Source organism: Ambystoma mexicanum, chromosome 4p (genome assembly GCF_040938575.1).
Source record: "Ambystoma mexicanum isolate Mex_15411 chromosome 4p, UKY_AmexF1_1, whole genome shotgun sequence".
Classification (NCBI taxonomy): domain Eukaryota; kingdom Metazoa; phylum Chordata; class Amphibia; order Caudata; family Ambystomatidae; genus Ambystoma; species Ambystoma mexicanum.
In genome coordinates this window covers 1,260,936,771-1,260,963,884 of record NC_090927.1, presented here as the reverse complement: position 1 = coordinate 1,260,963,884, position 27,114 = coordinate 1,260,936,771, and the positions used below count along the sequence as shown (strand labels likewise).

At 48.5% G+C, this 27,114-nt stretch overlaps 1 protein-coding gene across 4 annotated transcripts in view; it reads right to left on the bottom strand.

Moving 5' to 3' along the window:
- The window catches only part of PHF10 (PHD finger protein 10), an 815,357-nt gene that overhangs the window by 552,482 nt on the left and 235,761 nt on the right, over window positions 1-27,114 (bottom strand). For 3 of the 4 annotated variants that reach the window (XM_069606947.1, XM_069606949.1, XM_069606950.1), the window contains exon 5: window positions 3,358-3,509. In XM_069606947.1, coding sequence (XP_069463048.1) covers window positions 3,358-3,509 — 152 coding nt within the window. The remainder of the gene's footprint in view (window positions 1-3,357; window positions 3,510-27,114) is intronic. The other variant, XM_069606948.1, reaches the window with a different exon arrangement.

The following is a 27,114-nucleotide window of genomic DNA, read 5'->3' as shown; positions in this document are numbered from 1 at the left end:
TTTCAAAGTGTTACAGGCCTTATTTTAAGAGGTAGGGTAGCTGTATTGCTTATACCGGTTCTTGAACTTCTAACTTGTTTTACTGATTTAATACATACAGTTTTGGCCTATATTCTCAACTGAACTGTTCTTTTTTTTTTTTTTAAATAAAGTGTTGTGCTCTGTAGTGAGAACCCTGTGGTAAATGTATAGGATATTAGTGTGGCAGTAATAATGAGCTATTTGTTACTTTTCATAGTGTATCCAGGCCTAATAAAATAGAGTATTTTTGTACTTGCCTGTAATTGATTATATTGGAGTGCTCTGTTTCTGTCTCACTGCAGCTCTTCATGTAAGTCACAAGGATACCCATCACTCCCCTAGGGACCAATGGGCTATAATAATATCTGTACATAAATGGAATCTGTTTGAAGTGGTTTCTTTCCACAATATTAATGATTGTAGAGGTTGTCTGTTGTGTATAATCTATGATTTAGTTATTGTCACATGTATGTCCTTCCTATTTTAAATATAGCAACCAAAGTATGGATTTGACTATATTTTATGAACGACTGTAGAAAGACATTAGAAATAAATGTTTGTACAGATATTGTTATAGCCCATTGGTTCCTAGGGGAACGGGCACCCTTGGGACTTACAAGATTTAGAGCAGCCCCATCGCTCTAGGGTACAATCCTTTCAATAACTGGTTATTCTAAACCAATAATGAAGTTACAACATAGCAGATAAAGCATTCAATTACACAGAAGATTTTGGAGACCAGAAATGGACCAACATTATTTGATAATTTAGCATTAGGACTAACAAAGGAGGGTTAAACAAGTACTGACTAAGAAAAAGCAGTTTAGGGCCCATTATTTAAAAGAATACCTTAAGTCAAATCTTATTCCCAAAGTTTTGTAAGTGAAAATTGTGCCAGTATTATTTTAGGATGATGGTTAATATCAAGTCCATTTCAGCAGTATTGAAAATAAACTCAGTAGAGACTTAATGGCATTAACCACCACTACAGCACAAAGAAAATAAATGATATTAGATTAACTCCAAACAGAGGAAAACAATGTTGTGACTAATAGCACCATCATTCAAAAAATGACACTAAGTGAAAAAAAAAATCTCTAAACTTAAGTAAGATGTCAGGGTTTTCAAAAGAAAAGTTATATCCCTAAGACAAATTAACAATAATTCAAAATGAGAATTACCCCAAAAACGCTATAACCGTAGATTGTTTTGTGATTTATTATGCACCACAAGTGTTTTAAGGCGCAATAAGGCAAGGAAGGGGAAACAGAGGGAGGACAAGACAGATCTTACTAGCCCTCGTGTCATTGAGATCGTGCAAGTGCGCAACAAGAAGGGAGAGGGTACGGGGAGAAGTGCACCCAGAGAAGCAGGGCCCGAGTTAAATGCTGTGAAGGCTGGGGCTACCAGGGGCAAGGTTAGACAGGTGGCACTGCAAGTTGGGCCAGGCGGCAAGTGCAGGGGGAGTATCAGGGGCGGAGGGGCTGGTGTCCTGTAAGACTCCGGGGACAACCGGGCAGCCAGTCAGTTGACAGAGCAGTTAAAGGTTAGTAGGGTAGAGGGAGTGAGAAAGAAGAGGAGTAAAGGAAGGTCTTAAGGAGTTTCCGGCACTTAAGGCAGTCCGGCTCAAGGCGGAGAGAGGCAGGGAGGCCCTTCCAGAGGGCAGCACCTGCAGAGGAGAGAGTTCTAGCCCCCAATCTCTGCTTGGAGAATCATCTCACCCGCAGAGAGTTAGAGGTCGATGAGCAAAGAGCTCTAGGAGGAAGGTACTTGGGAAGAGAGAGTTGAAGGTAGTAAGGGCCACTGCATAGGGTCTTAAACTTGATCCTTGCAGCCACAGGAAGCCAATGGAGGGATTTCAGGGCCAGAGAGATTGGGTTCCTGGGCTTGAGGCCAAGGATAAGTCTTGCGGTGCTGTTCTGGACGAGTTGAAGAGGGGAAAGAGTAGAAGAAGGCAGATTGAGAAAGGGGCTGCTGCAGTAGTCCAGCCTAGAGAGAACCAGGGCTCTGGAGACAGTGAGCTTCTGGGGAAAGGTGAGAAAGGGGAGAATACCTTTAAGGAGGTACAGCTGGAAATGGGCGTTCTTGGCAAGGTCTGTGATGTCGGGAGAGAAGGAGAGAGTGGAGTCGAAGATCACCCCAAGGTTTTTTGCCTCACAAGAGTGTGAGGGCAGAGGGCCCAAGGAGGGCAGCCAGAGGGAGAGAGAAAATGTAGGAGCAGGGGTCCCAATGAGAAGGATCTCTGTCTTGCTGACATTAAGGCAGAGATTGTTAGAGGCGCTTCATGAGTGAATAGCAGTAAAGACAGTCGGGGATTAGCGAGTAGGCGGCGGCCGAGGGTAGCCTGTAAGAGAGCTGCGCGTTATCCGCATAAAACTGAAAGTTAGAGGTGAAGGTAGAGATCAGGAGGGCCAAAGGGGCCAGACAGACAAAGAGCCAGGGGGAGAGGATAGAGCCCCGGGGAACACCACAGGTGGTTGAAAGGAACCAAGCTGAACCTGGGAGGGTCAGTTCAGGAGGAAGGTGGTCAGCCAAGCCAGAGTGTGATCCGTGATGCCAAGGACGTGGGAGCCATTTCTGAGGTATGCAACAGAAGAGATGTGAATTCTGTAATGCACCACTAGTTTAAGGGCCCTGAACCTATGGACCTAGATGTTTAATGAGAAATAGGTTGGTACAAAAGAATTATTAGCACATATTAGGAAGAGAGAAAGACCATTAGCCAAGATATAGTTATTGAGAGAGAGCGGGGGTATGGGTACGAGAAGGTGGCGGATGAGTTGGGTTATTTAAAATAAGATGTCATGTTAAGTGAACCTGGATACAGACAGTTTGAAATAGGAATACGGCTAGGTGGAAAATGATGGATTGTTGTGTTGTAGTGCGCTTACTCAGCGAAATTCCTGTCAAGTAGTGTGTCGAGCGCAGAGGCTGTGCTGTCAGAGGAAATGTCAACAGGAGATGAGCCTACCGGAAAAGTTACGGACATAGAAAAAGACAAGAATAGTCCACCAAGTGGCGTGGAGTAATAGCGTTCTTTTATTTGATTTTGTGATAAGAATAGGATTACATGAGGTTCAAACATTAACCTAGCATTACCAGCTGTTAGATTTATGAAGTGAAGCTTTGCAAGTGATGTCCACTCGATTCAGAATTGATTTGTTAATATTTAAAATAAAATAAACCATGAAAAAAAAAAAGTCAATACATTTCTGAAGTTCACTTTATTTTCCTAATCAGGAGAAGATTTAGGAGTCTGAATCTAGCAAAAGCCTTCCAGTACTAAATCATCTTGGTAGAATGCTTTGCAAACGTTTCTCCACAACTACAGCTTACCGAGTATTCTTTGTAGTGGTCTGTAATCCGCTGACGTTCTTTCTCCTGCAGTATAACTGAATACTCTGCATGCTTGGTTGGGTATTCTTTAATCATTAGGTCAATTACTTCATCACTTCGTAAAGCCGTCAGACCTAGATTGTGTGAGAACACTGAAAAATTACAAAGGGAAAAAATATTTTCAACATACAAGGCAACTCTCACTTTTGTCAAATGGAGAAAATGCAAATTATTTTGCATCTAACAAGTAACAATCTTCCTCTTTAGGAAGCAAGTTAGTTTTGTGGAATTATGGATGGGCAGATAATTTTATGATTTACTATTCAACATAAATGTGGGGCTCCACGATAAAGGTTACATAAACAGCTACCCTCCCTTTTTACAAGCAGTACAGTAAAAGAAACAGTATCAGCATAGAAGAAGCAAGCACAATTCGAGTTTTTGTATCCACAATTTTCTGTTATTCATAGAATTTACACCGAGCAACAAAGTTCTTGGTCAAATATCCAGCTATCGTTTTCCTTGAACATAAAATTTAACGGGTATGAGAAGATCAAGGCTCCCAAAGGAAAGTAGTGAGGGTAGAAGGTAGAAACAGTTACTCACCATACTGACAAAAGTACTTCCTAGTCCTGAGTCCCCTTTCCTCCATACTTCTGGGACATTTTGTCCTTCGAGAAGGACCAGAGCACTTTTTGGAGAACCAAAACACATCCTCTATTTTTGAGGGGGCAGCGCATGTGCAGCCTTTGCCCCACCCGCCCTTTCCGATAACCGAGGTCAGTGATCTATGCACAACTAAACTATATTTTAAGAGAGAAGACCAAGACGGCTTATGTAGGAAAGAGGACTCTGGACTAGAAGTGCGTAAGTCACAATGGTATTTGTATTTGTATTTTATTTATTTCTATAGCGCACTTGGCCCAAAGGCATCTGGGCGCATTTCTTGAATTTACAGTTACATAATAAACATAGATAAGAACAATACAATAAGAAGCTTGCAGGTAAATTACAAAAATACAAATGTACAGGGTATTTACAACAATAAGTAGTCCAGGGGAGCATCAGAGTAGAGTATAGTGGCAGGCAGAGCAGCTTAAGAACTGGTAGGGCTAGGATAGTCTTGCGAACAAAGCCAGGCTTTGGCCTTACTCTTAAAAGCGTGGAATGAAGGTTCAGCTCTGATGGCTTTGGGCAGTGAATTCTAGAGTTTCCTGGCAAGTACTGGGAAACTGGAACCACCCGATTTCTGAAGCTTGTATCTGGGTATGGATAGACAGTGTGCCTGGACAGCTCTTAGAGGGCGGTTAGATGTGTGGTGGGTAAATCGAGAAGACAAGTAGCTGGGTGCTTGGTTATCAAGACATTTATGCGTCAGTGCAAGAGTTTTCAGTGAGGATCTTGGAGATACTGAGAGCCAATGTAAACTCTGTCTTGTGTCTGAGATATGCTGGTACCTAGGGATGTTTAAGGCAGCTGTAATGGCATTGTTCTGAGTAACTTGGAGCTTGTTGAGGTTGTGTTGACTAGTTCCTAAATAGAGGGCATTGCAGTAGTCGAATTTTGACATAATCAGAGTTCTAGCCAATGTGGTAAAGTTGGCTGTGGTGAGGAATGAGCGGTAAGCTGTAATAAGCTTACAAATGTAAGCGGAAGCCGAGATTACTGCATTAGTTTGTCTGGATAGCGATAGCAAGGAGTCAAGGTAGATGCCTAAGGTTTTAGTATCTTTGGATTTTTTAATGGTGTTACCATCGATGACGAAGGCTTTAAAAGGAAGGGTCAAGTCTGTTGAGCCTGAAATGAGACCCAAGGATGACGAGCTCTGTCTTTTCATCGTTAAGACAGAGTTTGTGTTGGGCCATCCAGGCCTGGATGACCTTGTAGATGGCATTCACGGCATTGGTGTCTGCAGTGTGGTCTCCCGTGATGGGAATGAGTATCATCAGCGTAGTTCGTATAGGTGACACCCAGATAATCTAAGATATCAAATAGGGGTTTAGTAAACACATTATAAAGTGGTGGGGAAACGCATGATCCTTGAGGGACCCCACACGGGACTGGTGAGGGTTCAGATGATGAGGACGGTGAGAAGACCCGCATAGATCTATTATCTAGAAAGGGTCTGATCCACGAGGTGGCTTTGTCTGAGAAATGTGCAGTTAGTTTAAGGTGTTGGCAAAGGATTTGGTGGTTAACCAAGTCAAACGCTGCCAACAAGTCAAGTAAAAGTAATAGGGCTAGCTTTCCCTTGTCTTTGAGGTCCTCAATTTGCGTTTTTAGGTCAATGAGAGCTGTTTCGTGTTTAGGCCGGAACCCCAATTGTCTGAGGCCAGGAGTTTATTAGATTCTAAGTAGTTTTGGTTCTGCAAATACGCGGCACGGTCTAGGATTTTAAGCAAAAAGAACAAGTTACTTACCAACTGTAACATTCTTTCGATTGGATGTTCCTCCCACGTATTCCTCATCTTATGATAACTCGTATCCCAGCTCTGCCAGAGGGCGCTGTGTTCAAGGCCACAGAGTCCTAGTCCCTCGAGGGCTGCCGTCGAGCGTTGACGTCATCCGCTGTATAAAGGGCTCGAGCAGCGCCCGTTACCTCAGTTCTGTTTTTACGGTGCTCATGGTCGCATCAGCTGATCAGGTCTTAAGTTCTCAGGCTCTTAAGGAAATTAGAGTGCAACAGGCGTAAACTGTATGGAGGGGTACTTTGGGAGGGTTGATGAGGAATACGTGGGAGGAACATCCAATCGAAAGAACGTTACAATCAGTAAGGAACTTCTTCTTCGAATGGATTGTGTCCTCCCACGTATTCCTCATCTTATGATAGACTCTCGTAGCAGTGATAAATTTGGAGGAGGGAGTACCAGAAGAACAAGTTACTTTCTTACCTGGTAACGTTCTTTCGATGGGATGGTCTGACGAATATTCCATATCTATGACAGGTAATCACCACAGCTGTGCTGCTTTGGAAATTTTTTTCGGCGTCTGCGTCCTGCGTCGATGACGTCGATGCGCCGTCGCCGAGGACCTCCTCCGACGTCCTCCGATGTGATAAGTAGGACGCACGACGCCCGTAGCCTCAGTTGTAGTTTTTTCCCCCGGAACGTGTGACATTAGTCTACTGCCAGTCAGACACAAAGCCTTGCGGAACGTAAGCTGCAATCGCATAAGAAATTCTGCAGCGGGGAAGGTAGGCAGGGAGCAATATGGAATACGTCGTCGGACCATCCCATCGAAAGAACGTTAACAGGTAAGAAAGTAACTTGTTCTTCGAGGGGATTGGGTCCTCCGACATATTCCATATCTATGACAGACTCCCAAAGCAGTACCAGAGCAAGGAGGAGGGAAAGAATTTAGAATTAAAATTTAGAATTGCCAATCAAATAGCAGAGCAAAGGACTGCCTTGCCAAAGGCCAGATCCTGTCCTCGGATGGAATCGAGGGAATAGTGACGTACAAATGTATGTACTGAAGCCCAGGTGGCTGCATCACAGATGTTGCGAATAGGAACACCCCTCTGCAGGGCAGAAGATGCAGCCATACCCCTGGTAGAATGGGCCCGCAAGCCAGCCGGCGGGTCCTTACCCGCCAAGCGGTAACACTCCGAGATGGCCAAAATAATCCAGCGAGACAAAGTCTGTTTCGTCACAGCTTGTTCCAAACGCTTTACAGCGTAACCAATAAAGAGTTGCGTGAAACATAAAAGCTTAAAGCTCTCCTAGGATCAAGCCTATGGAGCCTCTCCTCTTCCTTACCAGGATGCGGAGGAGGATAGAATGCCGGAAGAACAATCTTCTGGGCCAAATGAAATTCCGAAACCACCTTCGGAAGAAAAGAAGGACGAACTCTAAGGACATCCCTGTCCTTGTGAAATACAGTGACGGGTGGCTTAACTGAAAGTGCCTGTAACTCACTCACTCTGCGAGCGGAAGTAACCGCAACTAAAAACACAGTTTTCAGAGTTAACAGCCTCAAAGGGCAAGAATGTAAAGGCTCAAATGGAGCACCCATAAGAAACCTAAGAACAAGGTTTAAATCCCAACCGGGCACCAGGAAAGGTGACGGAGGGAACACATTAGTGAGCCCTTTCAGAAACTGTGAAATTAAAGGGATTTTAAAGTAGGAACACTCTTCAGACGAGCGCTTAAAGATGGACAGCGCCGCCAGGTAACCTTTAATGGTACCCACTTGCAAGCCCCTGTGGGCCAAAGAAAGTAAAAAGGACAGAACCATGGGGATGTCACATGCAAAAGGATCCACATTCTGAACTCTGCACCAGTCGCAGAATTTACGCCAACGGCAACGGTACAGAGACTTTGTTGCTGGCCGTCGGGCCGAGAGCAACACCTCCATCACCTCTTCAGGGAGTTCCCAATCCTTATACCTCAACCTTTCAGAAGCCAAGCGTGAAGGTTGAGGGATCTGACCTCTGGATGGAGAACCTGACCCCCCTCCCGTGAGAGCAGATTGTCTCGGTAGGGAAGACGACGTGGAGGGCAGATGGACAAGTCGAGAAGGTCCGGGTACCACGTCCTCCGAGCCCACGCCGGAGCAATGAGGATCATCCGGGAACCGAACTTCCGTAACCTCCACAGCACTTGCCGGATGACGGGGACTGGAGGAAACGCATACAACAGCGGGAATGACCACTCCACCACGAACGCGTCTCCTAATGCTCCTTTTGGAGGAAATTCCCGCGAGCAAAACCTCTCGCACTTCCGGTTGACACTGGAGGCGAAGAGATCCACTTGAGGGGTCCCCCAAAGGGCGAAGATCTCCAGGAGAATCCCCTGAGCCAACTCCCACTCGTAAGAGATCGAGCTCTGCCTGCTCAGAATGTCCGCCGTCACGTTTTCGTCTCCGGCCAGATGAACTGCCGAGATCGAAACTTCCTGCTGGATGGCCCAGAACTCGAGCTGCATCCCCTCCCTTTTTGTTGAGGTAGTGCATGGCCACTGTGTTGTCCGTCAGGATCAGGACATTCTTTCCTCGCACAGTCGGTAGAAAAGCCTTCAGGGCTAGCCTGACGGCCCTCAGCTCCAACAGATTGATATGGAGTCTGGACTCCGACGGAGACCAACGACCGCTGACTGTCAGCTCGATGGCATGAGCTCCCCATCCCGTGAGGGATGCATCCGTCACGATCGTCACCTCCGGCCAGGGAAGCCAAAATGGAGCCCCCTTCATCAAGTTGCCTTTGACGGCCCATCACAGAAGGTCCTGGGCGACCGAGGGCGGCACCTGAACCGGGTCTGACATCCTGCCGGAGGACTGCGACCATTGCATCTTGAGTGCCCACTGCAAAGATCTCATCCGCAGGCGAGCCTCTGGCACCAGAAGAATGCAGGATGCCATGAGGCCGAACAACCTCAAGAACTCGAACGCTGGGAGCGTCTGGGCATGCTGAAACCTGTGCACCATCTGCTGAATGTGAAGAGCCCTCACCTGGGGAGGAAAACACTGCCCCAGGGAAATGTCGAGCACTGCTACGATGTACTGGAGCCGCTGTGTTGGCGTCAAATGGGACTTTTTTAAATTGAGGGAGAAGCCCAGCCTGTGAAGGGAGTGGCAGGTGACGGACAGATGATCCAGGACTTGCTCGGGAGAGCTCCCCCCTGATCAACCAATCGTCCAGGTAGGGGTAGACGTGAATCCCCCCTTGCCTGAGATGCGCTGCCACCACCACCATGAGCTTGGTGAAAACCCTCGGGGCGGAGGTCAATCTGAACGGCAGGACCTGAAACTGAAAGTGCGAGTCGCCAACCGCAAACCTCAGGTACTTCTTGTGCTTGGGATGGATCGGCACATGGAAGTAAGCAACCTTGAGGTCGAGAGACACCAACCAGTCCTGAAGCTGAAGGGCCTGGAGGACTTGAGAGAGAGTAACCATCTTGAACTTGTCCTTCCTGAGGAGTTTGTTCAAACCGCAAGTCCATGATGGGTCTCAATCCCCCGTCTTTCTTTGAAATCAAAAAATAAGGGGAATACCATCCCTTGTTCCTCTCCGCTACAGGCACCAGTTCTATGGCGCCTTTCTCCAGCAGGGCTTGAATTTCCTGCGCAAGGAGCGGATCCGGACTCTGCAAAGAGAGGTTCCCCGGTGGATTGTCGTGAGGCCTCTGCCGAAAGGGAAGACAGTAGCCGTGGGTTATGATCTCCAGAACCCACACATCTGAAGTAATGGCACGCCACTCTACAAGATGCTGCGCCAGCCTTCCCCCAACCGGCGAACCATGGGACATGGCCTCATGACTGAGTGGTAGCGGCTGCAGCGTTACCTGAGGGCAAAGAGGCAACTGCCCGAGCGGCCTTGGCACCACGGGTACCCTGTCGTCCACCTCTGGCAACCCTGCGTTGGCCTCTTTGACTGCCAGCTCCTCTCGCTTTACTGAAGGACGAGTAATAGCGAAAGGAACCACCCCTTCATTGCTGTCCCCTACGATGAAAAGGCGGAGGTTGGCGAACTGCAGCGCCCAACGACTTTGCTGCAGCTTTGGAGGTCTGCAACCTCTCAAGGCTCTCGTCAGCCTTGTTGCCAAAAAGGTGTTCACCGTCAAAGGGCATGTTGAGGAGCCCGGACTGCACATCAGGAGCAAACCCCGACTTCCGCAACCACGCAAACCTGCGTATCACGGTGCTCGCCGCCATGGACCTGCTGACGCATTCAGCCATGTCCAAACCCGACTGAACGGACTCACACATGGCATCCTTACCATCCTGGACCATAGCAAGGAAACCATCCCGTTCGTCCCCTTCGGGAATATGTTCAGCCGCTAACGCAACACAGTTCCACAGAGTGTGGGTGAAACGAGACAAGGCACAAATGGAGTTGGCCATACCACCTGGAGAAAACACTTTCTTCGACCAGCCATCAAAACGTTTGTCGTCCCTATCAGGATGGATGGTAGGGTACGACGCCTGCTTTGCCGGGGCCGTGGCCGCCTGCACCACCAAACTCTCCGAAGTGGGGTGCCTGGTCAAGTAGCAGGGGTCGCTACTGGCTGGACGGTATTTTCGCGACAAGGACCTGCCCACCGCCGGGAGACTCTCCGGAGCAGTCCAAGCCGCCACCACCCTTCTCTGTAGAGCCATATGAAACGGCAGTACAGGGTCAGTTGGGGGACCAACATCAAGGATGTCCGTGAGATCATCCTGCACAAACTCCCCTGGGGGAGCAGACCATCCCAAGTACTCGGAGACCCTAGCCATAAGGCGCCGGTACGAGGAATCGGCATGAGAGCCAGGCTCAGGCCTACAAAACTCTACCTCCGGAGAGGTGTCCAGTCCACTGGCATCATGCAGTGACTGCCTCAAATCGTCAAATTGGCTATGGCCCGAGACCATCTCATCTGGAACCTGACTAGGAACCAGGCCATCAGAATCCTCATCCACCTCCGAAATATATTCCAGGTGGTGAAAAGAAGGCCCCCGAGAGTGCTTGCTCTTAACCAGAGCCTTCCTAGGGGGTTCCCCCGTGCCACGGGGTACCTCCGACACCCCGGCCTCAAAAGGCGTCGAGTGAATCGGCGCCGGTGTCGAGAGAACAGGCATCGGCGCCGAGAGGATTGGCGTCAACGTCGAGTAAATCAGCGTCGACGTCAGATGCAGCGCCTCAAGCATCGACGGCGTCGACACAGTCCTCGAAGCCGGAGCTCCGAGCGTGTCCTTCGACGACCTGAGCGTCGACGGCTTCGACGACTTCCTCGGAGCCGGAGCCACGAGAAAGCCTGTCGACGCCCTCGACGCCTCAGGCGTCGATGTCTTCCTCGAAGACATCACAGGTGCACACGGTCTCGAACGCGTCGAGGACCGGGACCTGCAACGGGTATGTCAAGAACGAGTCCCCTTGTCCGAACGGGACCTCTCCTGTGACTCGTGCCGACCACTCTTGCGAGCGGTGTCTCTCGACCTCTCACGGCCGACCCCACTCGGGGGCACGGGCGGCTTACTACCCTGCGTCTCGAGAATCGCCAGCATTTTCTTCCCGAAGGAAGCCCATTCCTCCGGCGTAGCACGGCTGGTGGGGTAAGCGACGTGCCGGGCAGAGTCCTCGGCGCTTCCGAGAATGCCTCGAAGAGGCCGAGGAGTGGCGAGACCGACTCCTAGAAGGAGACCCACGAGACTTCCGACGACGACGCGGAGAGTCACCTCTCGAATCATCCGTCGAAAGCCCAGCAGACTTCGACTTCCGGGGCTTGGAAACCCGACCTACCGACAACTTCTTCTTACGTTCCCGTAAGGCTTTGGACGTGAGCGACTGGCAGTCGATACAGTCATCCGTGTCGTGGGCCTCCCCGAGGCACCAGAGGCAGGCGTCGTGCGAGTCCGTCACCGACATTTTGGACCCACACACCCTGCACTTCTTGAAGCCCGGACGCCGGGTTGAAGACGAAGTAGAAGACATTTGCACACGAAGGATTTTCTCACAAAAACGAACAGGTTTGAAGAACCGAGAAGAACAGAACTCCAAAGAGTCGAGGCGTAACCGAGATTCACGAAGCAACACGTTTGCGGAAAAAACGGAACTGAGGCTACGGGCGTCGTGTGTCTTACTTATCACATCGGATGACGTCGGACGTCGGAGGAGGTCCTCGGCGACGGCGCATCGACGTCATCGATGCAGGACGCAGACGCCGAAAAAAGTTTCTGAAGCAGCACAGCTGTGGTGATTACCTGTCATAGATATGGAATACGTCGGAGGACCCAATCCCCTCGAAATGTTTGTTATGGACTGCATGAAGGATAGCTTTTGCAAATAGTCCTCCTTGATATGAAGTGGAATCCAAGCAATAGTGCTTCACAAAGGTGTGCATTGACGACCAGGTTGCCGCAGCACAAATATCCTGCACCGGCACACCCCTCTGAAGAGCCGTGGAAGTTGCCATACCTCTAGTTGAATTAGCCCTTAATCCATCTGGAGGCTCTTTTCCAGCCAATTTATAGCATTCAGAGATTGCTAGAATTATCCATCTGGATAGAGTTTGTTTAGACACTCCAAGTACCAATTTGTGTCCAGTATATCCAACAAATAGTTGGTCGCATTGTCGAAGATTTGCCAATCTGAAGATGTAGAAACAGAGCCCTTTTTGGGTCCAGTCTATGCAATCTTTTCCTCTTCCTTACTAGCGTGAGGAGGAGGATAAAAAGAAGGTAAGGTCATTTTTTGTGACGGATGAAAATCAGAAACTATTCTAGGCAAGAAAGATGGTTTGACTTTTAGAATAACTTTGTCCTTATGGAAAATGGTGTGAGGAGGCTTACAAGACAGTGCCTGCAACTCACTTACCCTGCGGGCTGATGTTACTGCCACCAACAGAATTGTTTTAAGAGTGAGAAGTCTTAATGGGCAAGAATGTAAAGGTTTGAAAGGGGCACACATGAGAAATTTTAAGACTAGATTCAAATCCCAGATGGGCACCTGAAAAGGTGTAGGAGGGTATACATTTGTCAACTCTTTCAAGAATTGAATGACTAAAGGCATTTCAAAATAGGACACCTCTTCCAAGGAGCGCTTAAAGATATATAGCGCTGCCAAATATCCTTTTATAGTACCAACTTGGAGCCCCAAATTGGCTAAGGTTACGAGAAAAGAAAGTACTGTTGGAGTATTACAAAGGAATGGATCCACATTCTTATCCCTGCACCAGTTACTGAACTTATTCCAACGACACCGATACAGGGGTTTTGTTGATGGCCTTCTGGCCAAAAGCAAAATCTCCATTACGTCATCCGGGAGGTCCCAATCCTTTTATTTTAGCCTCTCAGAAACCATGTGTGAAGGCTCAGTGTCTTGACCTCTGGATGGAGAACCCAACCTTCCTCTTGCGAGAGAAGATCCTCTCTTTGTGGAAGATGTATTGGAGGGCAGATGGACATGTCCAGAAGGTCTCGGTACCACGTCCTCCTGGCCCAATCCGGAGCAATTAGGATCATGGTTTTCCTGAACTTTCTCAACCTCCTGATTACTTGAGGAATCACGGGGACAGGAGGAAACGCGTAAAGGAGTGGAAATACCCAGTCCACTACGAACGCGTTCCCTAGAGCTCCTCTTGGGGGAAATTCCCTTGAGCAGTACAGTTCGCACTTCCGGTTGGCACCGGTCGCGAACAGGTCCACTTGAGGGGTTCCCCAAAGGGTGAAGATCTCTTGAAGGACTTCCCATTCGTGGGAGACTGTGCTCTGCCTGCTCAGAGCATCCGTCGCCGTGTTCAGCTCCGGCTAGGTGAACTGCCGATAGAGAGATTCCTTCTTGCATTGCCCAGAACCAGTGCTGCATTGCCTCTCTGCACAGTGGGAGTGATCCTACGCCTCCTCTTTTGTTGAGGTAACACATGGTCACTGTGTTGTCTGTCATTATCAGGACATTCTTTCCCAGTACAGAGAGCAGAAAAGCCTTCAGTGCTAGTCTGATTTCCCTTAGCTCCAAAAGGTTGATGTGTAGTTTGGACTCCGATGGAGACCAACGACCGCTGATTGTCAGATCGTTGGTGTGGGCGCCCCACCCGGTGAGCGAGGTGTCCGTCACTACCATTATCTCCGGCCATGGTTGCCAAAAAGGTTTCCCCTTGAGGATATTCTCCTTGCAAGCTCACCATAGGAGATCTTGAGTCACTTTGGTCGAGACTTGCAGAAGATCTGACATCTCCCCTGAAAACTGGGGCCATTGAGTCCTGAGGGCCCATTGAAGGGATCTCATCCTCAATCTGGCCTCTGACACCAGAAAAATGCAGGTTGCCATGAGGCCTGGCAACCTTAGGAAGTCCAATGCCGGTAGATGTTGGGCATTTTGAAACTCAATTACCATCTGCAGATTGTGGTGAGCTCTCTCCTCGGGAGGCGAGGCTTTCCCTGAGGAAGTGTCCAGGATTGCTCTGATGAATTGGAGTTTTTGGCTTGGAATCATTTGTGACTTCTTGTAATTGAGGGAGAAGCACAGACTGTGTAAGATGTGGCAGGTCAAGGCCAGATGTTCCTGGGCTCGTTCGGGTGAACTCGCCCTGATTAGCCAATCGTCCAGATAAGGGTAGACGTGAATCCCCCTTCTTCTGATACTCGCTGTCACCAGCGCCATCAGTTTGGTGAAGGTACGGTCAGGTGAGGTGAGGTCAACCCGAAACTGTTCATGAGAACCACCAATTGCGAATCTCAGGTACTTCCTGTGTTTGAGATGGATTGGCACATGAAAGTAAGCATCCTGAAGATCCAATGAAACCAGCCAATCCTGAAGCTGAAGAGACTGAAGGATCTGAGAAAGGGTCACCATCTTGAACTTGTCCTTCCTGATGAATTTGTTCAAATTTCTTAAGTCCAAGATGGGTCTCAATCCTCCGTCCTTTTTGGGGATGAGAAAATAAGGGGAGTACCAACCCTTGTTCCTTTCCGCTACAGGTAAATATTCTATTGCACCTTTCTCTAGCAGGGTTAAAATCTCCTGCACAAGGAGCGGGTCTGGAATTTTTTTTACAGAGTTGGCTCCCGGTGGATGATCTTGAGGTCTTTGATGAAAAGGAAGACAGTCACCATGGGTCACTATCTCTAGTGCCCAGGCATCTGACGTAATGCCCCGCCATTCGTCCAGATACCGAGTGATTCTGCCTCCCACCTGGGTGAATACCTCAAAGTAGCTTTGCAGCGGCTGCAGCAGTGGCTGAGGTGGTATTAGCGGCTGCTGTGGCTGATCTAGCACCTCTCCCTTTTCCACCATGAAAGGGTTTTCTCTGTTGGCCTCTCTGACTGGCCTGTCCCCTCCCTTTTCCAAAAGAGGAATAGAAGCGAAAAGGACGACTCTTCCAGGAAGATGAGCCTGCGTTAGAGTTGTTGAGGTTGCCTTATAGCGGCATTAAGTGATTTTACTGCCGCTTTTGAGGTCTGCAGCTTCTCTAAACTCTCGGCCGCCTTGCTGCCAAACAACCTCAAGCCGTCAAAGTGCATATTAAGTAATCTAGATTGCACATCAGGTGCAAAGCCAGATTTCCTTAGCCATGCAAACCTGCGTGGGACCGTTCTAGATGCCATGGACCTGCTTACACTATCCGCAGTGTCCAGTCCTGACTGAAGGCATTCCTCCATAGCCTCTTTACCATCTTTTACTATAGCCATGAAAACCATCCCGTTCCTCCGGGGTGCGATCAGCCGCTGATGACATGCAGTCCCACAAGGTATAAGTAAATCTTGCTAATGTGCAAGTGACATTAGTCGATTTAAGGGCCATGCTGCCCGGAGTAAAAGCTTTCCGGGCCCAAGCATCAACTTTTTTATCATCCCTGTCTGGTGGTATTGATGGGTAAGCTGATTGCCTAGTGGAGGCTGCAGCTTGAACCACTAGACTTTCAGGGGAGGGATGTTTAGATAAATATTCTGGATCTGATAAAGATGGCCTATATTTTGGTACAAGTTTCTTGTTTACTGCTGAAATAGAATCAGGAGTATTCCAATTTACCAGCACCCTTTTTTGCAGTGACTTATGGAATGGAAGAATAGGATCTTTTAAAAGGACCTTCACTCAGGATGTCCGTCATTTCATCCTAGACGAAATGTGGGGAAGCTGCCTTCCAACCCATAAAATCAATGACCCTTCCCAAAAGATTACTATAGCTAGGATCAGCATGATCTGTAGGGTCTGGTCTTTCAAAATCCACTTCAGGTGAAGTGTCTAAGCCACTAGCATTTTGGAGACAGTCATAAAGATCTGTAATTTTAGAATTTTGGTCCACTAGCTCTTCTTGGACCTCTCTGGCTCCAAACCTAACTCCAGCTGAAGTAACTCTCTTCAGAGGAGTGTTCTTCAAAAATGGATGACATGGATCTAAAAAATTCCTGTCTAGGTTGAGGATGGAAAGCTTTTTAAGGTAAAGAAGGTGGAATCGACCTAGGTATGGACAATGGCGTCGACTTGGGTCTTGGAATCAAGGAAGGCCTTGATAAAGGTGACGAAGGCGTCGATAAAGACGACACTGGCTTCGACTATGTCGAAGGAGGCTTCGATGCTGTCGAAGACGGCTTCGATACAATCAAAGGTGTCGATGACATTTTCGTCAATGGTTCGACGCTATGGTCATCGACTGTGTCGAGTCTAGTTTTGGCTTTGACGTCGATTCCGCTAACCCCGATTTATGCACCAGAGGTTTTGACTTAGTACGAGGCGTCGGGGAACTTTCCCTTGAAGACACTCGACTCCTTTTCAACTCTCGTGTGTTTAGATCTTGATTTTCCTCTGTCACTTTTAGAGTGGGTAGAGGCATGATCACCATGCAGCAACTTCGAGGGGGTCTGGGCCGCTTTCTCGAATAGTTTAAGGATCGAAGCCCTGAAGGCCTCCCATTTTTCTGGGGAATCGTGCTTTGATGGATAAGTTACTCTCCTCTCAGAGGAGGACAAGGAGGAAGAAGACCTGTGATGTTGCTTTTCTCACTTTTTAGTCGAAGACTAGGAGGATATCCCCGAGCGACTCTTTGATCTCGACCTCCTCGACTCATGGCGAGATTTTCGACTGGATTCATCCGAATCCTTTTGTCTTTTAGAAGACTTGTACGTTTCCCCCCTGTTTTTTTCTCCTGCCAAGAGTGAGTCTCTTTTATTCACACTCTTGGACATGATTTGAGGGGTTCCTTTGACTGTTAATGTTAATGTGTTTTATGGGCTATGGGGTCTTTTACTCCATAGGGTCTCATGTGTTTTTACTATGTGTGTTACACAGCACCCTCAGTGCAGTGACACAGGGGTGTCATAGTGACCCCCCACCATAGACTCCATACCCTGGGACTGACTACTGTCTCCCAGGGCATGTAAAGTCACCATTGGCTTTACTAGTCCCAAATTATGAACAGAAACCAGTACAAACCGTCATATTGTGGATGTACTGGTCGGGGCAATTCGATTGCCCCGGGGTCTGTTAGTCGAGGGGGCACGTCTCCGTCCCCCCTGATCGAGTTTTGGCTGGTGGCAGTGGATACTACTTTTTATATTCGACCGCGAAAATATCTCTATGGGATTTTCCCATTGTTCGAGGCTACCAACTTTAATTATTTAATTCTCATAGCCTCGAACATACCGCCGGTTTATTTATTTAATATTAATTCGCCGGTTGGTATTTTTTGCCAGAACTCGATTATAAAATGTCGTTTGTGTTCTCTTCTGTGACTCCAACCCAAGTCGAGTCCTTGGTTCCACTTTTTGGCGGGCTTCTCCACAGAAGCCTCCAAAAGTGGTGCCACTCTGTCTGGGTACCACAGGGGGTGTGGGAGGGGGTTTAGGCACCCTGGACTGAGTTACCTTGGTAACTCAAGTCGCACTCTTGTGTGATTGGCCCAAGTGGTGAGCCGGCCGGCTCACCACTTAGCATGTTTGATTGACAGCTAGGCTGAGTGAATGGGGGTGTGCTGCATAAAAGCAGGGCTTTTGGGACTGGAACTTCAGAAGTCGCCACAGGACCTGAGAATCCGACGAGGGAGAAGCTGAGCCGACCTGCTACGACGACACCACCGGTGGAGCCCTGCGGAACCGACTCACCACTTCCCGACGACAGAGAAGATCTCCGGGCTGGAGAGTCTTCTTCCCCTGACTGGTGGGCACAACCAGTTTACCTTCTTTTCCTCGCATCCCAGGACATCTTGTGGTCGAATTGCCCGTGCCAAGCACCCCGGCAACCGGATAGCCACTTACCACTGGACCGCGAATAAAAGGACCGCTCCTTTTAACAGAGAACTCCGCGGCTGGTTTCTTCCCTGGCAGTGCAACGGACTCCTGTCTTCCTCCCCGACGAGATCCTCTCTTCCCCCGGACAAAGCACCGACTTGCATCCGCTGCCAGGAACAACTGCCCCCGCTGGAGTATTATCACCACTTTAAGGTACCGTGTCCGCCAGGCTTCCCTTTCTAAAGATTGCTACAAGTTAATAATAATCCCTTAACCTTCTGGACTGGGCTGGCTGCCTTGACCATCTAACTGGTCCCTTTCTTTTGGTCCAACTCTTTCTGAACCTTTTCGAGAATTTTGTGCACTTTTCAACCGTGTGACCTTGGACACATTTCGTTCTGATCCTCTTAAAGTGGATCCGGCTTTCTGAACTCTAACTTCACGGTTTGATTCTGCCTTCCTCTCTTGCTGTGTTCTTGTGAAAGTGTTGGGATCTGTTTCAATTTATACTCTGCCTTTCTCTCCCTTTCAAACCGAATTATTAGAGTGCCATCTGCGTTAAGCGCTCACCGCTGTCTGAAAATAAGTGGGGCTTTACTTAAGACTTGTCTAATATTCTTTTAACGGAGGGTATATCTTTTAGTGACCGTGTTTTTGAACTGCTTAATATTAGTGCCTGTGTGTTTTATTAGATGTGGTTTTAAATAAATAATTATCTCTTTTGCACCAAGCTCTGGTCAGTGTTTGCTTGTTCTACTTTGTTCTTTTGACCTATTGTGAATACTCTGTATACTGCCTAACTCCTCGTAAGGGAAGTCTGACTGCTCAGCCACAGCTACCAAGTGAATCTGTGTGGTACAGACTGCTACCAAGTGGGTTTACAGCCAAACACCTGTAGTCTTAAATCTTTTGCAGTGGTCCCAGGGGGAACTGCACAGGTTTCTGCCTAACACTCCCCCAACGCCAGCTTACCTCTACATTCCCTAAGAGCCTTATTGGACATGGCCTGACAGGAACTGCACTCGTCAACCCGATGGTCTGGGCTGAGGCACCAGAGGCAATTCCGATGGGGGTCAGTTATCGGCATATTCCTACCACACTTCTGACATTTCTTTCATGAACCCTGTCTTGGGTGTGGTGTGAGTAGATGAGGACAACTTGGAGGAAAAATCTGATGCGCCGTTCGTAACACGAACCAGTTGCGTCGTAAAAACGGAACTGAGGTAACGGCGCTGCTCGAGCCCTTTATACAGCGGATGACGTCGACGCTCAACGGCGGCCCTCAAGGGACTACGACTCTGCGGCCTCGAACACAGCGCCCTCTGGTGAAAAATGTTTTCTGAAGAAGCAGCACAGCTGGGATACAAGTTATCATAAGATGAGGAATACGTGGCAGGACACAATCCATTCGAAAGGCACAGTAGTTATTGGCCTATTGTTCGTTGGTATGCTAGTCTCCAGACACAGGATTTTTAGCAAAGGGATAACCCAAGCATCCTTCAAGTTGTCTGGGACAATTCCTGTATTGAATGAGGAATTAATGAAAGCAGTAATAAAAAGGCGCTAGTTTGTGTGAGGCTTCATTAATGATGGGAGCTGGACAGGAGTCTCACTGACAATTAGAAGGTTTGAGCTTATTGATAATCGACCTCTGTAGTAGTTAGAGGCTTGAAACTAAAAGGTTTAATGGTATGAGTACTGGGTGTGGAGAGGCTACGTGGAAAGTTGATAAGTGGGGCAGTATGGAGGCTCATTTTTTTGTCGTTAATTTTAGTTTGGAGTGTGGCAATTTTCCCAAGGAGCGCTTTTTGAATGTTGGTGCACCAAGTGCTGTCTTTGGTACAGGTATCCAGCAGGGACAAAGGGGTTTCCAGTTCTTTTAGTATCTTGAAAAGCTCCTTGGTGTTGGATTCAGCTTGTAAGATGAGCTTGTTGTAGGAGTTTGGACGGCACTTTTATAGTTCAAGGATATTAAGAAGAGGCTGGCTTTGTTAGTATCATTGGGATTACTTTTCAGCTGACTTCTGCATTACGCTTTTCTTTGCGTAACGCTCTCAAATTTGGTGTAAACCAAGAGTTAAGGTGGGCGCATGGTTTGGGTTTTCTGGATTTAATGGGTGCAATGGAATCCAATGCTTTCAACATAGACTGGTTAAATGTGTCGACCACGACAGTAGGGTCAGTACAAGACTATGTCAATTTGTGAAGCGTAGTGAGGAGGAGGGGGAGGGGGAGCAGTTTTTCACAAGTAATGTCCTTCTTATTTCTTGAGCAGATTGCAGGCGATATCCTGTCTAACACAGTGGTCATTAGCTGAGATGTTAAACGTGATCAGATGGTGGTCAGTCCACGCACATGGTTGGTTAGTTTCTAATTTGATTTTGAAATTTGATTCAACTAACCAGTCGAGGGTTCTACCCTTGTTGTGAGTAGGTTCCAAGATGCAATGTGAGAAGCCAAGGTTAGACAGAGTGTTGGTGATATCCAAGGCTATGGGGTCATTAGGATCTTGGAAACCAAGATTAAAGTCACCAAGTAAGACAATTTGAGAATTAGTTTTGGTTTTGTCTGCTATGATGGAAGTAATGTCTTCCGCGAACGTGGAAGCGGGTCCTGGAGGCCTGTAGATAAGGTGTAGAGTACTGGTTTGGTTGGGGGAAGCAGCGAGTTTTCACTGATAGTAATTCAGCTGAAGGGAACTGAAGCTCAGAAGTTATTTTAAGGTTGATAGAGTTTTTGTGGATGAAGGAGATACCGCCTCCTTTAGTTTGATTGGTGGTGCAGTCTTTTCTAATGATAGAATAACCTGGAGGGATGGCCAGGGATAGTAGTGGTCCCGATGCTGCGTGGAGCCAAGTTTTGTGATGGCGAGGAAGTCCAGATCACGTATGGTGATCAAGTCAGCGACGTCCAGTGCATGGGCCGGAAGAGACCTGGTGTTGATCAGTGCGCACTTGATCAGAGTTCCCTTAGGTGTGGGTATAGATTTGATGTTCTTCATGCCAGTAGACGGAACAATAGTAGGGTCGGTTGCGGGATGCAGTGTGGTGTTGGTAGGCATGAGAAGGGTTGGAGGGTGGCGGGCTGTGCAACTAAGTCTGGAGTTTCTTACAGGTACGGTACATGGTTTTTTAGGAGTGGGTATGGAAGCAAAGTGTTCTAACCAAAGGACAGGTGAATTAAGGTATGGGTTGCTAGGTGGTAGTAAGGACGCCAGTGTGGCATTAAGTGACTGCGCGGTAGTCGTCAGTATGGTGCTGCGTGGTTGTTCTCTCAGATTAAATGACATGTTTTTACCTGAGAGAACGTGTAATGACAGCATAGTGAAGATGGGTCTCTCTATTTGGGAGGGTTGAAAGGGTAAGAGCCAATGTTCGCTAAGGTGTATGTTAAGTAACCCGATCAGGATTATAGAATGCAGTGTACGATCTGTGGTAAGGTGTAAATTATGCTGGGAGTGCATAGTGACGTAGGTAGAGGTTAAGGGTGGCTGTAACAAGTGGACATATGAGTGCAACACAGATGTCAGAATTCACGACAGGTGACACTAGTCACTGGCAAGTGAGATAATGTGAGGTGTGGCAGTATACGTTTGCAGTAGGCACGAGGGCGATAATGATGTTAAAGCTCGACGATCGAAGCGTGTCTATGATCAGAAAGGGAGGGAGCAAGTGATTAGCACCTAGAGAGGTAGTTAAGGAGTGTGACAGGAAGGTATATCTGCGTTATGAGTAGTGACCCATAGTTAACAAAAGGTATGTAGTGTAATGCAGCATGAAAGTCAGAAGTGGGCCACATTCAGTACATTAAAAACAAAAGTTTGTGCCAGAGGAGGACAATGAAAAAAAGCAGCACATTAATGTAAATAATGATCACAGCTATAGGAAGTATGAAATGGACAAGAGAAGCAACAGTACACAGTGCGTTTGCGTTGTGGTTGGTGACACCTCGTTGACAAAGTACCTCAAATGGCACAATGTGAGAGATGGATGGTAGACCACGTTCAGTAAGAGACTTCACCTTGGACAGGGTGAGGAAGCCTTGCAAGGCTCGTCGTGAGTCTCAAGTAAGTAACCCAATTTCACGGAGGGTTGCTGAGGTAATTCTGTGCATGTCACTATGGTACGTCTGCGTAACAAGACAAAAGCACAGGAATAACTACAGGCAAGCGTAGTATATAGTGCAATGATCAACAGTGCTTCCAGTGCATAGTGTGGCTACACATTGAGAAATGCATAATGAGTCTGTAGTGCAATATGACAGGCACTGCGTGTAGTGGCACAAGAGGCGGAGTGATAGTTACGCGTGCTGTGGTCTTACAAGAATGATCAGTATTCAGCAAAGGCAAGGTTAGTCAGAAGGACCCCTAAAAACAGTGAAACAACCGGCTGTGCCATTTCGGTGCAAGTGAAACATTCAAGGCCTATTAAGGAGAATGGGCACCGCATTTCGGCAAAGTATGAATCATACAATAAGCGTAATGGTGCTAAAGCAGGCAAAGCAGGTGATTACTATACAGAAACAATAGTGTTTAGCACTAAAGTTCTGAGTCTTACCGCATGTATGAAAGGTTAAGCAGTCTTAATGTTAGTAGTGTACAAAGATCAATGAGACAGAGCCTTGGGGAGAAGGCAGGAAGTCAGGAATAAAAGGTAAGTGCCCCTCATGCCCTCCCGGCTCCTACAGGCTCGGGACATGAACAGCCCTTGTGATTGTGCCTTCGTGCGATGAGCCGGCGCGCGCCTACCGGCGTGGTATTTGGTGGGTAAGAAGTAGCGTGTAGCCAATCCTGGGCCAGAATGGAGGTCAATAAGCAAGTCTGGCTGCAAAGCTCACTTTGGTGAGCAGAACGGCCATTTTAACAAATAATGAAATTGTGGGTCGTGATGGCTGCGCTATGCACTCTCATGTGCAATGAAGGTAAATGCTATTATACAAGTTGTAGCTGGCGTTGCATGAGATAAAGTGGCCTTGTTATTGAAGTAGCCGCTTTATTCTGTGCTACCGATGGGGGACACAGCTGGTGTCTTCAGCATCTCCTATGAAGCACTCGGGCTTACCTCGCAGTGGATCTGAGGTCTGGCTGCATGGACACTGCTCCTGCAGTGCGACGGGGAGCTCCTGCTCCTTCAGGGGATCACGATGCTTAACATTCTTACTCCTACGTCATATCCGTTTTCTCCATATGATTCCCAGGCACTGGGGCAGTATTAGTGGGTGGATGGTCCTAATTCCATATGACTTAGATTTTTGAGAAGCACTTGCCCGAACTGAGCATCAGCTCCGGAACTCAAGTCAATGCAATATTGTTTACAGATTTTTGACTGGCAAGCCCAAGTAGCTGCTTTTGCAATGAACTCCCAGGGGACAGATTTCTGAAAGGCAACCGATGCCTTTTTGGCTCTCACTATATGTGTATGAAAACCATTAGGTGTGTGTGTAAGTGTGCAGTCCCCAGGCTATGCTTACAAATAGATAAATAATAAAGAAACAAACTGGGCAGCTGAAGGAGGTGTGGGGTGGATTTCTCTTTCAGGAACATTTTCTATCTATTCCACTGCTCTTTACCCCAATATATTCGTCCTAGCCCCTACCATTTTTGAATTTGTCTTCCCTTTTTGCAGACTTTGGTTAGGGTGGACAAGTATTCCCTGCTTGCGGTGGACAAGTATTGTCTTATATGGGGGGGCGTGGTCCAGGCTCATGAAATAAGGACGCAACTTGCCTGAGCTCCCGCTTCGATCCTACTAATTGATCCTGAAGTGGGCTATCATTGAATGGCTGGGGAGATCTGCTGATACGGTTGATGAGCTCAACACTGGGACCGCGGTCTGGGTGCTGCTTTGAGGAAAATTGGTCCTCGAAAAGCAAGAGCAAAGACGCTGAGGAGAGCACTGAGTGCAGCGTCCAAAGATGGCATCTGCAGCGGTCCCGTAATGGTGTGGTACTCGCTCCAGGCACAGCAGCAGTGGGTCCACACTGATCCAGCTTCCTGATCCCATCGCTATCGGAGAGCTAAGCGAGCTCGGCGAGGCGCGCCGGTGTGTCGCTGAGGCTGATGAGACCAGTCGGTTGAGCCGGTGCCTTTGCTTGCGGCACCGCTCTCTGGCCTGGAGACGGAGGAGCGGAGGCAGGCCGGAGCGGCTCCCAGGTGAGACAAAGGAGCAAGAGAGCTAAAAGGCAGAGAGAGCATGTGCCCCCCCCACCTCCTTCCAAGCAAGCATGGCAACATTCAACCACTGATAGCCTATCAGGAGTGGGAGGACCTCCTGCTTTGTGCGCAAGCGGCAAGCGAAGGGGCTGCCGGAGTAGGAGTACAGATCCCTGGACATCCGCTTGGTGGTGGCGCGGGTGGCCAACACAGGGGCTCACAACCCACGGGACCGGGACGGCGAGTGCATTACTCCATTCTCTATCCTCCACGCCAGGGGCTGCACATGCCTTGGGAATACCAAGGTGCAATCTATCAGAGCCCCCACGGACCTCAGGCCGGGATGGAGATTTCTGAGGGGGCGTACCACCGTGTGCTGCAAAAAAATCAGTGTAGTCGCCCTGGGACCGAGCGTAGCGAGTGAATGGTCTGAGTGGGCCGCCGCAGAGTCCCTTCCTTGAGAGGAGAAAGAGCTCGGCCTGATTCCTACACTGAGGCACCATGAGGCAGTGTGGATACCAACACGCGTCCAATCACCCTTGAGACGAGATCACAGTAGGGGGAGAAAGTACTGTACAAATACATTTCGGATACTGCCATAAGGGAGTGTAGACTAATGTGGGCCTGTGGGGGCATGCGGAGGTACAGCCTGCCAGCTACTCTGAGTGCTGGGCTGGGGTCCGGGTGAGGCGAATTGCAGGTAGGACTAAAGTGACCAATCCCATTGTTGAGCAGCAGACCAGGGGCGGTCGATGACAAGGAGGAGAGAAGGCGAGGCAGCCACGAATAGGAGTTCGACTTTACCATAGCAGTTGGTTGGACACAGGGAAGGCAACTGAGGCACTGCTACTTTGTGAACACTGGTTTGACATAAGGTCCGGGGCTAAGCCCAGACACAGCGAAGGGGTGCTTAAGAATACTTGACTGATATCAGTGAAACAGAGCTCTGCACCTTGGCGCTGCAGTGCGGCCTGCCTGACCCCGAACAGACAGTGGTGTGTGTGAACACAACTAAAGAAACAGCTTGAAAGCTGTGGGTCAGGCTGTCGACTGCACAGGTCTGGGGTTCCCCCCTCGGTGTCACTGTAGAGCGAGGACCAGGCAACCATGCCGTTGCAGGTCACTCAGGCCTGACGGAGACACCGCTCTCAGATGCCAGACAAGTGCCGGAAGGGGAAAACCAGGCAGACCGTCATGGAGGCCTATGCGCAGAAGCGCTGGAGAAGCCCGTGGCAGCAGGGCGATGGGACAAAGGCGGCTCCGGCGCCACAGGTGACTGTGCAAGACAGAGGCCCAATACTGGTGGCCATAGCGGATTTAAAAACAGCACTGGAGTTCAAGATCAATGCAGTCAACAGAGAAATAGCGGGCTAAACGCCTATACCTTCCAGCGAGGTGGAACCACGAGGAGAAGTACCCAATAAGCAACAATAGGGGCATACAACAGAGAACACACTCCAGACGGCGAACACCTTGAAAATCGCCACTTGGAATCAACGTGGTATGAATAGCTACGTCAAGAGGTTGAGAGTTATGTCATATTTAAGCAGGAAAGCCATCCAGATAGCTCTATTACAGGAAACCCACCTGATGCCAGACAAACAAGCACACATACTTAGCAAATGGAGAGGCAAAGGGTACGGCTCTCCATACTACAACTAAGCAAGGGGAGTACTCATAGGGTTTGCCCCTGGAGTACCACATCGAAAGCTACACACGTTTTCTGACACAAAAGGGAGAGTGATTCTAAGGCATGGATACATAGACAGAAAGGAGTACTGCATAATTAACAAGAATGCACCTAACCAGAACGCAGCGACCTTCTATCGCTCACTATATCCTACCCTGTCCTTGTATAGAGATGCTGTTAAACAGCAGGCAGGAAGCGTTTAGTCTGGTTTCAAAAGCTTTCTTTATTCAGGATTAACATGCAAGGTGCACCATCCAGAAATAATCAAAATAGCTGGTTCAGTTTCACGAGGCCTGCAGGCAATACCAAGAAAAACAGGAAGAGTAACAAGAAGAAACAAGAATAACAAGAAGAAAACAGGAAGAAACCAGCTCGGTTGAAGTCCAAATTCCAAATGCCAGTTCTGTTCGACAAATGAATAGTTCAGTGCTGTCTTAACCGGCTGTCTTGCGCGGTGTTGCACGTAATTATTGTCCAGGCTCCAGCACACAATTCCGCGGGTGCCGGCTCTGCGAATGGTGTTAGACAAAGGAAAAGCAACCAAGAAAACTAGGAATGTATCTTTCATGGGTCTGATCAGCTTCTCTTGGTTTTCGGTCGCTCGTACGGACTCCCTCGACACCGGGCACTGGCAGCCTTAATATGCCCAATGGAATCCTGAGACGTCCTCGGTCCACACTGCTCAGTTCTCACTCTCCCCCTAGATGTAAGAATCGAGAGAGCGTTTGAGACCATGCATCCTGTTTTAACTGGATTTTCTTCCCTTGCCCACCCCAACTCAGGTGTTTTCAATTGGTCCCCACCCCTCTGTGCAGACCCCTCCTTCACCTGGGTTCTTGTTGGTTCTTTGATCACCCGCCCGCTTCGTGTATTATGGTGTGCCTTTTCCCACCCTTGTAACCCATCGGTGTGTTTAACTTGATGGTAAGGTAAGTGAACTGTCCGTTTTCTTTTTATGGTTTGGGTCTTTTCAGCCTTCCAATGGTGGCTGGTTTATCAGCACCTGGCCTGATCCATTATGGGATATGTGGTTTTTTGTTACCATATCTTTTGGTGTACGAACCCCCCAACGTATACAGGCATGTAGGGGTTTCCTTTGACCCGTCGGCTGCCACCTCCTTCCCTCCCTCGGTGACTGCATACACCCGCTCCGCTGTCTTTTCACTCTCGTTCGCCCCTTTTATGACAGTATCCGGGTCTGAGGTCGCTCCGGCCTCGTCCGTGGTTCTTTCCGTCTCACAGACGCCCACTGGATTTGGGGAGGAGATTTCAATTGCAT